This window comes from Schistocerca cancellata, chromosome 8, assembly GCF_023864275.1.
Source record: "Schistocerca cancellata isolate TAMUIC-IGC-003103 chromosome 8, iqSchCanc2.1, whole genome shotgun sequence".
In the NCBI taxonomy this organism is placed as follows: domain Eukaryota; kingdom Metazoa; phylum Arthropoda; class Insecta; order Orthoptera; family Acrididae; genus Schistocerca; species Schistocerca cancellata.
This window is the reverse complement of record NC_064633.1, coordinates 336,410,343-336,428,525: the sequence shown is the minus strand read 5'-3', so window position 1 is coordinate 336,428,525 and position 18,183 is coordinate 336,410,343. Positions and strand designations below refer to the sequence as shown.

Genomic DNA, 18,183 nt, shown 5'->3' with positions numbered 1-18,183 from the left:
TAGCTATCGATTACTGAACACTTCAAGTAAGTGTTTTCTATTTTCTTCCTTGTTAGCTTCCTATAGGTGTGGGTGTGCTCAACACAAAAATGTTAAAAAAATATTTAAAGCTATTTTACGGTACAGTTGTGTTGTTATTCACAAAAGTGAGGAGTAAGTAGTCATTTGTTCTGAAATATCTTCGCCATTCTTCCATAATGCCTGCTGGGTATCTATTATTTCCAAATTGGTCCTTCTTACCTGATTGCCGTATACAGCATCTGCATTGTTCTGTTGACTCTTTGCCTACAATTTCCCAAGGAGTTGTTTTGTGAGAGGAACTGATTTGTAGTAATTACCAATAATAGCTGTTTGGCTCAATTGGCTTAGTTACTAATAAGATATAGCTTGTATTTCTCTGTCAAATTTTTGAGTGCAACAGTTATGTGACCTATACAAGTCACCCTCTGTAGGGTATATGGAATATCATTGCATGTTTTGAAATTTATTTTTGTGGCCTTTTACTTGTGCTGCGAACTATAGAAATTAAATTATTACTTTAAATGGTACTATTGTTCCATTTGTGGCTACATTTCACATGATGCGTGCTCTGGACAATGACTCCTCTGCAACATGTCTGATATTTTCCGACGTAAGTTTCATCAACCTTCCTAGCTGGCTTATTGTCTTCAAAATAAGTGCAATGCAGGAATAATTGAAAACAGTTTCTGCTTTTTAGTGAATAACAGTTCCAAAAACCCTAGAGTTCTTCAGGATAAATAGCATTTCAACACTTTATTCGCACACTGGGACTTGTAATGTTGTTGTCTCAAAACTGTCCACCATTTCTCTTCATATCAACCACTATCAAATTAATTATTTCCTCATCAAACATATGTTAAAAACATGGTGTCATTTCAAAGGATTCTTATCTATAGGACAAGATGATTTAAAACTTTATTGTTCGTGATTAGTATGTTACAATCCCTTTCACACAACTACCATTGCTGCAGATTGATTTTCTTCTGCACAAGAATGCTAACATTCTTACTCAGTCATCTCCATCACCATAAGCTTTGTCAGCAACTACACCTCCTTTGTAACGACACTCCAATAGTTACAAATTATCAGATTAAAAATGTGAGTTTTGCAATAGCCTTAGAGTATCCTTTTGTTAATGCATATGCCTCTACTCTGGTATGTGATCCATTTGAACTATTCATAGTATTTGTTTATGCAGTATTCACCTATTAATAAAGTTCAGAAATATGCCGTCAACTTCATGTTGGATAAAAATTGTGTGATAATTAGTAATACATAACTTAATTCAGTATAAATCTTCCAAAGAATAAATCTAAAAAACAAAACCAAGCTACACTTGATTTCTTGCAAAAACCACTATCAACACAATCAAAGAATACAGACTAATACACAGAACTGCAAGAAACTAACATCAAACAGAACGATCAGATTCCACAACTGTGATCAAAGTTTGTCTTCTGTATCAAACCATTGAATTTATATCTACAGGCTGTGTGACATCTAAGTTGTAAGTTTTATCAACAAGCCATATGCATAATTGTAGACATGCTTACCTCCAGATGTAAACTAGCTGAAGAATGTGAGCATTTTGGTCCCTGAAATTCACCCAGCATCCTGCATGGGGCTTTGCTGTGACCACCAGCAGCCTTGTAGCAGCCAATACGTTAAACAAGTTTGTGATCAGTTTCCTTGTCCACTGTTTTCTATTGATCCTCTCTCTCTCTCTCTCTCTCTCTCTCTCTCTCTCTCTGTGTGTGTGTGTGTGTGTGTGTGTGTGTCTGAATCTTCCCTGAATCACCTAAAGCAAATGTTAAGATGGTTCTTGTACTTCCCAGGAGAGTTTATCAGTGATGTCTTCTTCAACTAAAGTGCACTTCTATGACTTATGTAAACATGTGCTTAGTCTTCTTCTCACTATAAGCACCTGTCTTATTTACATTTCCTGTCCTTGTCTCTCAGTAAATTGTCTGTTTATATTAATCTATTTGTTTTTCATTCTGCCACCGTAAGAAGCTTCCAATTTTCCCCCCTTTCTTCTTCTTCTTCTTCTTCTTCTTCTTCTTACAATTTTCCTTTTGGCGATGTTATTTTGGTCAAGCAATGTTATTGATGCTGGAATTTTATTTCACTGGTTTTTGTGATACATTCAGCAGTAGAACATATTGTTTGCTGTGGTTTTTTCCACCCTTAAAGTTTTCACTACTGGTCTTCCAGCAAGCATCCAGTCAAACATCTAATCTGATACTGTTTTCAATATAATATTCTTCTGTTTGTCCTGATTTTATGAGCTTGTCTTCTTCATATAGTTTTAAAGGCAGCAAGCCTCCTCTTTTCCAGGAATTGTGTTCCTTCACCTCAATAGATACTGAAGAAGATATAAAATATGTATCTCTTGGTGTATTGGTGCCCTGTGGCATTTCATTCTGTGCTCATTAAATATATCTCTCTGTAACTGCTGTTTTTCACATGTTTCATATATATCAGAACTTTGTTAAGGCTGCTGCATATTATTTTTCTTTGTCCATATTTTAGTTTCTATTTCACAGCACATCCCCCCTTCCCCCTTTTCTTTCTCTCATTTTGAAATAAGAGCATCTTCTCTTCCTGTAAGCAAGCATTTCATTGTTCTTTTTAAACTAGTTCAAGATATACTGGACACCTCTAAAATGTGGATTAATTGTTTTGACTTTAACATGTGACTTTATAAAACCATACCTCTTTTATCTTGTGAACAAAGAAAACAAAGTTTAAATCGATCAATTATTTTACCCATTGTTGACTGGTTTTATTTTATTCCAGGCAGATGGAACCTACAAAAGAAAAACTTAAAAAGCCAAGAATTGTTTCCAATGATGTAACAGAAGGCTGTACAGTATTTGTGAAAAATGTTCCATTTTCTGCAACTAATGAAGAATTGAAATCCTGCATGGAACAGTTTGGTCCTGTGGTTTATGCACTGATATGTATTGATCCTTTGACAGAACATTCTAAAGGAACAGCGTTTGTAAAATTTAAGGTATAAATATTTCAACAGTCAACAAGCTAATGTTGGTTTTCACCTATTTGCATTATTTCAGTGTCATATTTTTTTCTCAGTCTTACCCAAGGTTATCAGCAATTCTCTTGTAAGCTTGAGTAGTTCAGTACAAGATAAGAGTGATAACCAATTCTGTTTAGTTTCTCACTGCAATTTGTGAGGGTGATAATTCTTTAATTTTGCTACTCTCAAACACATTGTTTTTCAGATGTTAGATATACACCACTATTGTACCATCACATTTAAAACTGGTTGTATACACCTTACTGTTCTACAAGTAAAACAAGGGTAATGGAAAGTAGTTGAATCAGATCAGATGATACTAAGGGATTTAGATTATGAAACGAGATATGGAATGTAATAATGAGTTTTGCTATTTGGGCAGGGAGAACTGATAATGGGAGAGAGAGAGAGAGAGAGAGAGAGAGAGAGAGAGAGAGAGAGTGTGAAGTTAGAAACTGCAGACTGCCTGTTGCAAGAAAAGCTTTTCTGACAAAGAGTAATTATTAACATCCACTACAAATTTAAATGAGAGGAAGTTTTTTTTAATAGCACATGTGTGGAGTGTAACCTTGTATGGAAGTTAAACGTGGACAGTAAGCAGTTCAGATGGGAAGAGAATAGAAGCTTTTGAAATGTCATGCTAACGAAGAAAGCTGAAGATTAGATGGGTAGAATGAGTTACTAATGAGGAGGTACTGTGTCAGATTTGGGAGAAGCTTATGACACACCTTGACAAAAAGAAGGGATCAGTTGGTAGGACATATCCTGAAGTATCAAAGAATTGTCGGTTTGGTAATGGAGGGAAGTGTGTGGGGTAATTGTAGACCAAGGTATGAATACAGTAAACAGGTACAAAGGTATGTAGGTTGCAGCAGTTATTTTGAGAGGAAGAGGCTTGCACTGGATAGACTAATATGAAGAACTACATCGTACAAGTTTTTGGACTTAAGACCATGACGACAACAGCAGCATGTCCAGATATTGAACTGTCTTCTGTAATTCTATGTTAAGAAACTAATTAAGTAGTTTTCTTAGGACCCTGTTTCATAGTACAGTCCTTAAGATTATTTGAGATAATTATTTCATACTATATGCCTACGTAACTTGAATAAAATAACTTTGTGATTGACAGATTGCAGTGTGGGAGCCATATTGTTGGCTTTCAATAAGCCACGTCTGACAAGGCTCTGCACCTATTTACAAACCAGATAATTCACAAGAACATGACACTTGAGAAAGAACTATTAATTAGTTGATGGCTTGTCTCCTTCTGTTTAACTTGTTGAAATACTAATCACAAATTATTCGGTCAACATATTGTTAGAATTGTCACAGAAACTACTGCTGCACAATTAATTAATAACTTACATTTACGGGGTTTCCAGAGTTTAGACAGCTAGCATAAGAGCTCATTGTGTATACTGAATTTTTGAAACAAATTCACTGTTTCTGTGAATATTGTGACCCCTGCCTCAAGATAATACCCCAGATTATTGTAATTCTGTTTATTGTTGACTATATCCATAGATTTTTCCTTCTTTCTTTTTTTTCTGTTGTAAAAATCATGTATGACAGGGATTAACTTATTGACAATGAAACCCATTTATTATTACATTCCTTAAGACTTTATGATGGATTAGCTGTAGAAAAGGTTCTTGCGTGAAACGTCACCCAAGAACAATTCTTGTGGATTTATTGTTATTCACTTGACTTCTAGAAGGTCATTGTTACAGATTTTGATAAGTTTACTGTAAAAGTCAATTTATTTCTTTGATTATTTCATAGTTGTATGCATTATCACAGTGAATTGTTAGTTTTATTTTGTGTTCCAGGAAAAGGAAAATGCAGAAGAATGTTTAAAAGCTGGTACAGAACTCACATTAAGTAATCAAACATTGGATGTGTTTCGAGCTTTAAGTAGGGATGAGATTGGTCAAAAGATGAACAGAAACAAAGATTCTGATAAGAAGAAAGATAGTAGAAACTTGTATCTGGTGAAAGAAGGAGGTAATTAATATGTTTGTCAATGTCTGTGAGCATGTTGCAAAGTCACAATTGCATTTACAAGAACCAATACTAGTAAAATATGTTTCAGCCATCTCTCCCAAATTCCTCCATATGTAGCCACCTCCTTGGATTCATATTAAGTTTCTCTGTTGCTGGCACTTTTATTTTCTTCATTATATCTTTGATCTTGCCTTCAACTTTAATATTCAAGAAGACTACCTGAAATTCCAGTCTCCAGTTGTGTTAGGGTTTTACAGTGTCTTTGAACTTCACATCAAAATCCAGTGCTGAATTACCTAATGAAGCATCAACCAAAAGTATTTTTATTGGTATAGGTCTCCTAGATTACAAGGGTAGTTTGAAAATTTTGCCGTATCACCACCAGATGTCAGCACTATTTCAATGAGTTTTTCATGTAATAGTATGCTGTACTTTATGAGTAAACATGCAACATGCCAGTGATCTGGACAGGGATCTGTGGTGCCGACATCTCTGTGTCATTGTTCCTGTGTAGTGATTTGTGAAAATGGAAGAAAAATCGAGATTCGAGCAGTGATAAGTGCCTCATAAAGAAAAGCGTGAAAGCAAAGGAAATTCATACCAGTTTTCAGAAAACACTAGCAGACTGTGCTCTTTGGTGAGGACAGCTTGGATGGTGATCCATATAGTGGTCGGCTGAGATGTGCTGCTACCTAGAAATTATTGAAAAAGTGCATAAAATGATCATGGAGGATTGCCAACTGGAAGTACGAGAAATTGCTGAAGCGACAGGGATGTCATCTGTGCATATCACATTTTAACAATGCAACTGGATATGAGAAAATTATCTCCTAGATGGGTGACATGACTCTTTTAACGCAGGATCAGAAATGCTTCAGAATGGAAATGTTCGAACAGTGTTTGACACGTGATTTTAAGTTTCCCTGGTGAAGGAAATCTTGAATAGTTCTCAGGTACTCAGGCAGGTGGCATCATCTAAAAGGCGTGATAATTTCTAGCAAACTTCTTGCTATCTTCAGACATTCATGATGACTGGATGATATCCCCTGGATGCTGCCTTAATATCCTCCGCCCCCTGCTCCCAGTGTCTCTGGGAGCATTGATGGGGGAAATGCAATGCCACATTTCAAGCCAGAGCCTTCAGTAGTGCCACAGCCAGCACCAAATGTGAATCTCTGTGGGCGTAGCGACAACACTTCTTTGTTCTCTTCAATTGCCATGATGGGAGCGGACCTTCATGTAGACTGCCATTGCTCTCTGGTCAGGCTCAAGGCTGGGTCCCAGGCTTTCCTTAGTTGGTAATTAATAGCCTGTCATGGAGTCGGATTCCTACAGCTTCTTTGAGAATGCAGTTCCAGAAGGTTTTTGATTGTTGCAACAACTTGGTTTCATCATAATTCGTGGTATATCCATGGGAGATGCAATGCTCTGCCACAGTGCTGTGCAGCAGGTTACTCTTGCACTTCCACAGCTCACTGCAGAGAAAATACGATGTGGCTGCAGAGAAAATACGATGTGAAGATGAATTGCAGCACTGTTCCATATGAATGGTTGTAGCAACTGCCAGATACAACGTGCCTTAAAAGCTAAGACCACAGCCTTCCGAAAACAAAGATAAAGCAGTTGTGACAACAGTTATTCCATATGTCAGGAAACGTCAGCAAAATTTGGAAGAATACCCAGGAAACACACTGTCAAGGGTGTGTTCAGCCCACCAGTCAAGATGAAAACCTTATGGGAACCAGTCGAGAATTACCTAGGACATCAGAAACCAAGAGTCTGCCTTATCCCTTGCCATTGTGGAAAAATGTGTATAGGCCAGAGTATCCGGAAAGTACATGACAGATGCACTGAGCATAAATGCCACACGCACAGTGTTTTTCCAACAAAGTCCGTGTAGCAGAGCGCTGCGTCTCCCACAGACATATGATGAATTATGATGACACCAAGTTGTTGCAACAATCCAATGCCCTCTGGGATGGTATTCTCAAAGAAACTGTAGAGATCAGGCTGCATGGGGGACTAATAAATAAGGACAGCAGTTTTCAATGAAGCAAGGCCTGGACCAGCTCTGATAACGAGCAGAGCGCAGTGGCAGTGTATGTGAAGTTCCACTCTTGCCATGACAACCGAAGACGATGAAGAAGCATTGTCACCATGCCAGCAGAGATCCGCGTCCGGCGCTGGCTGCACCACTACTGAAGACCTTGGATCGATGCCCGATGCAGTGCTCCCACCACTAATGTACCAGGTCTATGACAAGCTGCATGTGGAATGTCGCCAGGGAAACTTAAAATCACGTGTCAAACATTGTTCGAACATTTCCATTCTGAAGTATTTCTGATCTGGCGTTAAAGAGTTATGTCACCCATCGAGCAGATAATTTTCTCATATCCAGTTGCATTGTTAAAATGTGATATGCACAGATGAGAGAAGGGAGGGGGGGGGGGCAGAATATATAATGGTAGCACCCAGCAGATATCAGAAAGTCGTCAGGAACACCTGAAGATGGCAGGAAGTCGGCTCGCCAAAATATCGTGATTTTTAGAAACACCAGTGGTTGAATACCTGAGAACTATTCCAAATGTTTGACCCATTAACAGAGCAACCAACAAGATTTTTTTTGCCAGTTCTTGGTTACACATGAAACTTGGTTCCAGTACTATACCTCTGAGGCAAAACAACAGTCAAAGCAGGAGAAACATGTTGGTTCACCTCCACCAAAGAAAGCAGAAGCAATACAGTTGCCGGAAAGGTCATGGCATGAGTTTTCCGGGATGCAAAATGGATTCTTGTGATAGATTTTCTCCCCACTGATCAAGCAATTATGGGACAATACTACACTAACCTCCAGGATCAATTACAGCAAAAGATATGTGAAAAAGTCAAGATTTGGCAAGGAAGAATGTCATCTTCCATCAGGACAATGTGCACCTACACACAAGTGTCATTGCCATGGCAGAAGTAAATGAGCTAAAATACAAATTGTTGCCACAACTGCCTGCCTTTCCATAATTTGGTTCTTTATCAGATGACCATCTCTTCCCCAAGCTTTTCAGATTACCCTCATACCTCTGCTGGTGCTCTTTTTGTCTTCACTCTTATTGTGTTATGTCACCATCAATTTCTCTCATTTCACAACTATCTTCATCTCCTGTCATGGGACCCACATCATCTCCCCATCATGGCACCTACAACAGATTATCTCAGTCACATGTACCGTATTTACTCAAATCTAAGCCGCACTCGAATCTAAGCCGCACCTGAAATATGAGACTCGAAATAAGGGAAAGAAAAAATTCCCAAATCTAAGCCGCACCTGAAATTTGAGACTCGAAATTCAAGGGGAGAGAAAAGTTTTAGGCCACACCTCCAAATCGAAACAAAGTTGGTCCACTGTAATATGAGACACAATTTAGGTTGAATGAATGACAATACAGCTACAGTAGTTTGGTTCGAGTCGTAAGCTTAGCAGTTAAGCTTTACCACGTAGCCATTGCTATGCGTCAGGCGCTCCGTCCGTATTTATACGGGTACCCTTCCTTTTTCACGTGCTTCGTCTGGTTTGAATCGATTGCCTATTTTGCTTTGATCTGATAAGTGCCGTTTTCTTTGTTATAGGTGTTTGCATCACTCTTAAGCTGAAAATGCATTACTGCACTGTGTCATGCATTGTTTGTCACATTCTGATAGTGCGTGTTTACGGCCTGTCGCGGCTCGCGGCATGGCTTGCTTTTGTGCGCGCTACCGCCGCGTACAATTAAAACAAAAAAGAGAGGAATCGTCTCATTAGCGAAACAATGGCAAGAAACTGCTATTTGCTGTTACTTACACTGCTGCTTTCTTTGATAATGATCAACAAGAATCAAATAATAGACTGCGTATGATAGAACATGTTCTGAACGAGAGTTAGGCGAAAATTTTTCTCATGACACGATACACATATTCTTCCGCGTTTGCTGTTGTCTCACTCTAGTTTCGTAGTTTATTTGGCAGACAGGATTTAAATGAGATAGAAGCAAACACGAAAGAATACATGGCAAAATGTTTATATTCGTATTATTCTTGCGGTGAAGAGAATACTGCATGTGATACAAATTTCATCAGGTTCCTATTAGCAACCATCTCTTCTCACAGGTAGGAAAAAATTCAGAACGTAGAGTTGGCCATATTGACAAAAATCCCAGTATTACCAGTCGGATTTTCGTAGTACATTGAAATTCGAAGATGAACAATACGGAATTTGTATTTACTTCGTTGGATAATGTATGAAAATGCAGTGGTCGAAACTCGGGCGGAGAAAAATGCTCGTCTTCCAATTTTTTTTTTAATTTTATTTACTGACGCAGAGGTTTTGGCGCCAGTATTTATCTTTGTGCCTACAAACTACAAAGGATGCCTGTGTAGCGCTACATACATTCGACGGCAGAAGTTAGTTGTGGCGGCACCTATCAACATTTTTCAGAACTTCCGCTTGCTTTGCACTCGATTGTAAGCCGCAGGTGGTTTTTTGAATTACAAAAACCGGAAAAAAAGTGCAGCTTAGATTCGAGTAAATACGGTACTCTTTCTACATTTTTTTTTTTTCTGAAGCCGAATTGCAGTTCTTACCCAACTAACAACTTTTATTATTATTAAATATAAACAATTTTCCATTCTTGTGTGATGTTAAACATTCTCAGGAGAAGTACCAGGTTTCTATTTGTGGCTTTATTGCAGTTGTGATGGCTGGAACTCCTGCAGCAGATGGTGTATCAGTTGCAGACATGTCTCGTCGGTTGCAATTAGAAAAATGGAAGAGTCAGATACTGCGCAATCTCAACATGTTTGTCTCGCCAAAACGACTTATTGTACACAACATACCACCATCTTGGACTGACAGTCAGTTAAGGAAACTCTTCCAGGACCATAGTGGTCAAGGAGCAATCATAACAGAAGTAAGTTTTTTGTTTCTACAACTTCCTTCATATTTGAAGTTAACAGATACTGAGTATTGCAATAATTGTAATTTGCATGTCTGTAATTAAATTATGCTGCATTGCCCCATAACTGTCATGCAACCAGGAAAACCACAACTCTAGAGGCTCTACAGGATTAGGACCCTTTCATTCTTCATGAAATGCTTTCCATTTTTATTTCTAACTTTCCTTCATTTTTTTAGTTAACACTTAATCTGGCTTATTATCAGATACTGTGTTGGTGCTAACTGTGTTGTTTCCTACATCTGTTAGATGTCTGCTGATAATTCTGAAGAATAGGACATTTCCTGTCATGTATACAGGAAATTTCTGTAACCAAATTCAAAGCAGTTGTGTAGGAAAAATTAAACTACTGAAATTTTGATAGATATTATCTTTTTATTAAAAAAGGTAAAGCTGTCATCAACACATTATACTTCCTATAGTGTACAAAACAAAATTCTATTTTAAGAAAATACGTGAATTGCAGGTTATAATTTGGCAATGGGTGATGTCGATTGTTCGTGTGATATGGCGGACCCTGTGACAGAATTTCTTTCTATAAACATCATCATGAAGTTGTATATCTAAAAACAAAGATGTACCTAAAAACAAAGATGATGTGACTTACCAAATGAAAGTGCTGGCAGGTCGACAGACACACAAACGAACACAAACATACACACAAAATTCAAGCTTTCGCAACAAACTGTTGCCTCATCAGGAAAGAGGGAAGGAGAGGGAAAGACGAAAGGATGTGGGTTTTAAGGGAGAGGGTAAGGAGTCATTCCAGTCCCGGGAGCGGAAAGACTTACCTTAGGGGGAAAAAAGGACGGGTATACACTCGCACACACACACATATCCATCCACGCATATACAGACACAAGCAGACATATTTAAAGGTCTTTAAATATGTCTGCTTGTGTCTGTATATGTGTGGATGGATATGTGTGTGTGTGCGAGTGTATACCCGTCCTTTTTTCCCCCTAAGGTAAGTCTTTCCGCTCCCGGGACTGGAATGACTCCTTACCCTCTCCCTTAAAACCCACATCCTTTCGTCTTTCCCTCTCCTTCCCTCTTTCCTGATGAGGCAACAGTTTGTTGCGAAAGCTTGAATTTTGTGTGTATGTTTGTGTTCGTTTGTGTGTCTGTCGACCTGCCAGCACTTTCATTTGGTAAGTCACATCATCTTTGTTTTTAGGTATATTTTTCCTTCGTGGAATGTTTCCTTCTATTATAAAAACAAAGATGTTGTGACTTACCAAACGATAGCGCTGGCAGGTCGATAGACACACAAACATACACACAAAATTCAAGCTTCCGCAACCAATGGTTGCTTCATCAGGAAAGAGGGAAGGAGAGGGAAAGACGAAAGGATGTGGGTTTTAAGGGAGAGGGTAAGGAGTCATTCCAATCTCGGGAGTGGAAAGACTTACCTTAGGAGGAAAAAAGGACAGGTGACACTCGCGCACACACACCCATATTCAACCGTGCGGTCATACACTGCTAGCAGGACCACCGTGTGGCACAGATGATGTCTTCTTTTGTGTTGTAGTGCTTGCCATGAAGAGCTTCCTTCATTTTGATGAACAGGTCACAAGTGCACAGACTCGTATTGGGTGAATATGCTAGATGTTCCAGTATCACACAACCTCACGTATGCAAGAGCTCCTGCACAAGGTTCACTATGTGGCACCATGCATTGTCATGAAGGGTGATGGGATTCGGTGCCAGAAGGGCAAAGGTCATACCTCAAGAAACTGTTGTAGTTGCTGCTTTGATTATCTGTTAGGGAATGTAAACTGGCCTCCTGCACTTTCAGAACATACACACAGCAACTGACTCAAACACATCCATCACTGCACTCTGCACTATATCATCTGGTCTTCTGCAAACAACTACACACATCCTTCATTTTACAGCAGTGTTGCCACTACTTTTTATCTAAACCTATTGAATGTGGTGTTATACTCTGTGTGTGTGTGTGTGTGTGTGTGTGTGTGTGTGTGTGTGTGTGTGTACCTCGCTGTGTCCTTCTGACACCAAACCCACCACATCATTCCTTAAACATCCAGCCGATTGCGTCCTCACATGTAACTACGTCGTCTTTGAGGGAACGATATATTAACAAATCCCCGGCAAGGCCATAAGTACGTGCATAACACCATCTGATGCCAATCTATTTGTAGTCCATGTGGAAGAAACATTCCTAGCCTCCCAAAACTGCAAATCTCTTGCTGATTCATGTTCATTGATGATAGTTTCATGATCTGGACCCAGGGCCAAGACACCCTATCCTCATTCCTCTACAGCCTTTCCCATTTGTCTCACCTGGTCCTCCTCAGCCCAAGACACCACTTTCCTGGACATTGACCTCTACCTCTCTAATGGCTCCATCCGTATTTCTGTCCATATCGAGTTCACTTACCATCATCAGTCCCCGCATACTGACAGTGGTTACTCCTTCCATCCCAAAAACATTTCTCCCAAAAGCCTGGCATCCCGTGGGCAGTGTATCTATAGTGATAAGAATTCCCTTGCCCAGTTTCCTGAACATCTCACAGACAGGCATTACCCCCTAAATCTACTCAGCAAACAGATTTCCCGTGACATATCCTGACACAAGCTTCCCCAGTCCTCCCACCACCCTCAAGAATCAACTACAAAGAAGCACTCCCATCATCACTTAGTATCACCATGGACTGGAACAATTGAACCATATCCTTTGCCAGGGGTTTGATCTTCTCTCATCATAACCTGAAGTGAGGGACATCCTGCCTAAGACACTTCTCACACCATCCATTGTCCAGTAAGCCTCCTCAACATCCAAGTCCATCTCTCTGCCACTTCCAATCCCGACTCCTTGCCTTAGGGGTCATATTCATATCCCTGTGAGACTGAGGCACAAGATGTGCCTGATTCTCTCACCCAGCACATCCTACTCCAGTGCTTCACAGGCTTATCATATTCCATTAGAGGCCAGGCCACCTGTGAAAGCAGCCATGTCATACACCAGCTCTGCTGCAGTTTGTGCACTCTATGTGGGCTTGACCACAAACCAACTGTCCACTTGAATGAATGGCCACTGTCAAACTGTGGCCAAGAGCTGAGTTGACCACCCAGTGGCAGAAAATGTTGCTGAGCACAACATGCTCGATTTCAGTGGCTGCTTCGCAGCCCATGCTATCTGGATCCTTTCCTTCGGCATAAGCTTTTCTGAGGTACATAGCTGAAAGTTATCCTTGCAATGCATCCTTTGTTCCCATAACCCTTCTGGCATCAATGTTCACTAAACCCCTTCCTCTGTTTGTAATCCCCTCCCTATCCTGTTCCCCATGTCATAGACATCGTACACTGCACGAACTCACTGGCTCCAGTGTTTGGCCCTGTGCCACATACTTATTTGTGCATCTCCCTCTATTTCTAATCTCTCACCCTTACTACCTCCCTCCAAATCATCAGCCACCCTTCCCCAGCCATTCCTCCCTTCCGCTCCCTGCCTTTTTTCTCTCCTCACTGTCTCCACCCAGGAGCCCCTCAGCCACTCACTCCAGTCTATCTGCAAACTGCAGTCTTGGTATTGAGTATTCCATTAGCACAGTGTAGCACTGTGTGTGTGTGTGTGTTTATTTTTATTTTTTATTTTTTTGTCTGTTGAAATTTCAACACTTCCACCTTTCAGCGAGTGTTACCTTCACTCCTAAGTTATTTATATTCTGCCACATATTTAAAATTTTAAATACTTATTCATACTCCTCTGTAATGTTACAGGCTCGTATCATGAGAAACATGAAAGATATTAATGCTGATGGCACTGGAAAGTCGAAGGAGTATGGATTTGTGAGCTTCTCTACTCATGAAGCTGCTCTTCAAGCTTTGCGTAATATTAACAATAATCCAAAAATATTCACACCATCAAAGGTAAGCATTTCAATGAAAAAATTCAAATGTGTTTTACAAAACTTCTCTGGAAACCTTAATTCTTGTCTTTAGCAACAATGGCCCAAGCATACAAATGGAAAAAAAAAATCCTTGTAATTACTAGAGCCATAAAGGTGCATTTCTTAGTTTAGAAGCAGGTTACAGGCAATATGTATAACAATTTCTGCAAAAGTGCAATTATTATGTACTATTAAAATTTTGCTGTATTAACAAATAGACAGATGAGCTTACCGTGTAATTAGAAGATTTGCAGAATGCTGCAGAGAGAGTTGTTTTGTACCTGTCTGAACACCATATAAGTACAGGGAGAGAGAGGTTAATGCTTATATGCTGGCATCATTTTTATTAGAATCGATATGATGAAAAGAGGAGTTCCCACACATCTAAAACTTGAACATAAAGTCAATAATATTGAAACAAGAAGTTGTTGCATTGAACAGAACCTAAACCACAGATCTACATTGTGAAAATTTCAACTATTTGTGAGAAATCTGGATTTATTGCTTTTTATCAAACAAGAAGAGAGGCTTCATATAGATTACTTAAAAGATTCTGACAGAAAAATATGGGTGGGAAACATTTGGCTGTACAATCTGACTTCAGCAGTGAATTTTCCACACACAGAAAGATACCCGTTTCCTGAGTCATAACATTTTCATAGACAGTGTGTAAGCTCTTCATTGTTCTTGTGAGTAAAGCATTATTAGCTCAGGGAATTTTTCACTCAAAGTAGAATACACCAGTGTTAAAGTTCTTCCTGTTTAAATTGACTGGGAAAATGTACCATATTTACCCGAGTATAAGGCAACTCTGATTATAAGACGACCTCCCATCCCTTTTTTTTTCCGAAAAAGCTACTTGTGAAATTTTTTAACATTTTCTGACTAAAAATTATCTGCCTGAAAGGTTAACATTATATCTATTCTAAATTTATGGCATTTATTAATTTTCTACATTTTGATAATATGAGGAGAGATAAAATAAACAAAAATAAATAGTTTACATTAGTTTGTAGACTATTTTCCACCCTTTTTGCTTAGTAACCCTGTCGTCTGTTGTATCACTAATTTTAATCATCATTCTAATAGCACAGCTGTGAAATTTATATCTTCATCACAAATATTTGGCTGTTTCTTCCGAATACTTTGCGATTTCTGAGTTTGTGGTTACTGTGGGACGTGAGAACACAGCTGTTTTTATCTGAATACATATCGGATTTCACTTTTATACTGACATGAGAATGTTACAATGTCTCTTGCTTCCAATAATATTGTCTGCCTGCCACTCTTTCATTGAGTGCATGGACACAGCAGCTGACTCACCCCCTTTCATTCCCATGATATGTCATGGTGAGCGTTAACAACATTACAGCACGAAACACCTAAGTACGCCACTGGCCACTATCTAGACTTTTGACACCTCCTGCAGAAATTAATACTGTTGTTGACTAATTGTCCAATTTTAAACTCAGTTCAGTTGGGACAAAATGTAGTAGGTGTTCCCAAAAACCAAAGTATGCATTGAGTCCCATGTTTGGCAACACGACACAATTGCTGCCCACTCACAACTTCCCTCCCCACATTCATCTAGCTCTCGGCCAAGCCAATACCATTGTTCCCCCTCCTGCCCTACCGTAGTCATGTGCTTGAGCAACTGTGAAACAGGGTCTACAATATCTTTTCCGGTGGAAGTCATACGTAACAAAAGCAGCTAGTCCATAAATAAAAGATCACAATCGTGGTTCAGTCCAGTTCTCAAACTTTTGCTCCTCCCCGTGATCTGCTGATGTCTGTTGTTACTATCTCTGCATTGGGTCGGGTTTTGCCATTGTAATTTATTCTTGTGACAACAGTTAGTGAACTTAGTATGATTTATTTCGTTTTTTAGACATTTTGACTGTGGATTAATTTTCCTTCTTGTTACATTTGAATGTCGTCGTCATGTTCTAAAACTGATTAACAGCTGGCAATGTTTTTACCTGGTGATATAATACGTGAACAGCAACCGAATGATTCATTTGGAACTCACTTAGTAAATCATCACAATCTCTCATAATCAAATAAAATATTGATCTTGAATATGAATCAAGTAATGTTTTTTGAAGGTCAATATTTCCACTTTTGAATGTTATTTATACTTAAAAAGCAGCAGCAGCAGCAGTATTATTTTGTAGAAAGTAGCCATACATGTATGAGAACTTATATTGCAAACCTGTTCAAATACAACAAGAGTTTGTAAGGTGATAGAATTTAGGGCTATTTCCTCTTGTGTTTCACAAAATTGTCAAATTTTAAGCAGAGCAAAAGGTTGTTTGGCTAATTGATATTTTCATTTGTATCCCATGCACTACCACCAAGTGAGTCATATGTCATGTGCATATTCAAGCAAAGTTGATACTGTATCGAGCACTTCGACATATCAGGAAATCTTGAGAGTTTTCAAACGCAAGTATCGTTTGCTCATCCCTGCCTTTCTGAATTCTTCAAAATAAATCTGCATGTGACCTCAGTAGCCAAAGTTTCATCTGTAAGTGGAAGACAACCCCTATATACTCTATTAAATAACGTAAAAATGTTAACCCTCAGCAGCAGTAATGTAATCTCTGAATATAAGATAAACTTGTATTTTTCGAATGACGAATTTGGGAGAAAACCACGCAGTATGATCGGGTAACTACGGTAGGTAATTATAGCCCAGTTTTCTTTATAGCTTATTTTTCTACAATCTTCGAGAAAGACATGCACTTGAATCGAGTTTAATGTACTTAAGTGCAACACTTAGATAGGTGCAATTTACTTAACACAGCATAGTTGGATTTCAGAAAGTTTGCTTAACTCAGACTGCCATTTATACATTTCACTCACACTGTAAATAACAAAACATCACCACTTGATATTTTTTGTGATCTGAAAAGATTTGGTAGAACATGACACACATTTAAAAAAGCTTAAGTGTCATGGGAAAAAACACAAAAAAGTTGAGTAATTCCAATTATACAGGACTGGGGAGAGAATCTTAGTTAAAAAAGCTTATGTTTCATGGGAAAGAATATAAAAATGTTGAGTTGAGTAATTCAAAATATACTGGACTGAAGAGAAAATTTTAATGACTGAGGAGAAATCACAACTGGAATCCCAAGGGATTAAATTATGGACCCAGTGCCATTCTTTATATTAGTGAATGGCCTTCTACTTTACATACATCAAGAGGTACTAGCAACAGAAAAATGAATTACCAGTGCTTTCCAAAGAGTTAATGAGGTTTTCTTTCTAAATTGACTCTCTTTTAATTTAGAAAAATACAGTAAATTCAGTTCCGTACAATCAACGTATGGTAGAGTGCTCACAGTATTTTGGGTGTGTACTGATAAAATTTGAAGTGAAATAAGTATGTCATTGATCTTCTCAAAGGGCCAGGTTCATCAATTTTTGGCATTCTCAAAATTGCTATTTTTGGAAAAAACAAAATTTTAACATATTTTCTGTATATTCGCTCATCATTGTGTTCATACTTCTTGGGTAAGTCGTCACTTAGGAAGAGAGAAAGGATTGCGTGAAAGGGAATAGTAAGAACAATGTATTCGATGCTCACCCATAGATATTCTGTAGGCACCTGTTCATGGAGTTAGGCATTCTAACTGCACCTTCAACTTTTTCTCCTCAAATAAATTCTGACTCTTGCAAGAATTCTCTCTCTCTCTCTCTCTCTCTCTCTCTCTCTCTCTCTCTCTCTCTTTCTCTCTTTGTGAGTCATCAGTCTTCTGACTAGCTTCATGCAGCCTGCCATGAATTCCCCTCGTGGGCCACTTCATCACAGAAAAGCACTTGCAACGTACATCGTCAAATATTTGTTGGAAGTTTTGTAGTCTCTGTCTTCCTCTACAGTTTTTACCCTCTGCGCCTCCCTCTAGTACAATGGAAGTTTTTCCCTGAAGTCTTAACAGATATCCAATCATCCTGTCCCTTCTCCGTATCAATGTTTTCATATATTCCTTTCCTCTCTGATTGGGCTCAGAACCTCTCCATTTCTTACCTTATAAGTACATATAATTTTCAACATTTGTCTGTAGCACCACATCTCAGATGCTTCAATTTTCTTTTGTTCCGATTTTCCTACAGTCCATGTTTCACTACCATACAATGCTGTGCTCCAAACATACATTCTCAGGAATTTCTTCCTCAAACTAAGGCCCATGTTTGATACTAGTAGACTTCT

General features: G+C 38.7%; 1 protein-coding gene across 3 annotated transcripts in view; it reads left to right on the top strand.

Annotated features, from left to right (window-relative positions):
* LOC126094876 (RNA-binding protein 28) overlaps positions 1-18,183 on the top strand; it is a 134,554-nt gene that overhangs the window by 70,636 nt on the left and 45,735 nt on the right. For all 3 annotated transcript variants that reach the window (XM_049909509.1, XM_049909508.1, XM_049909507.1), the window contains exons 9-12: positions 2,821-3,037; positions 4,894-5,068; positions 9,788-10,005; positions 13,798-13,947. In XM_049909509.1, the coding sequence (XP_049765466.1) occupies positions 2,821-3,037; positions 4,894-5,068; positions 9,788-10,005; positions 13,798-13,947 (760 nt within the window). The remainder of the gene's footprint in view (positions 1-2,820; positions 3,038-4,893; positions 5,069-9,787; positions 10,006-13,797; positions 13,948-18,183) is intronic.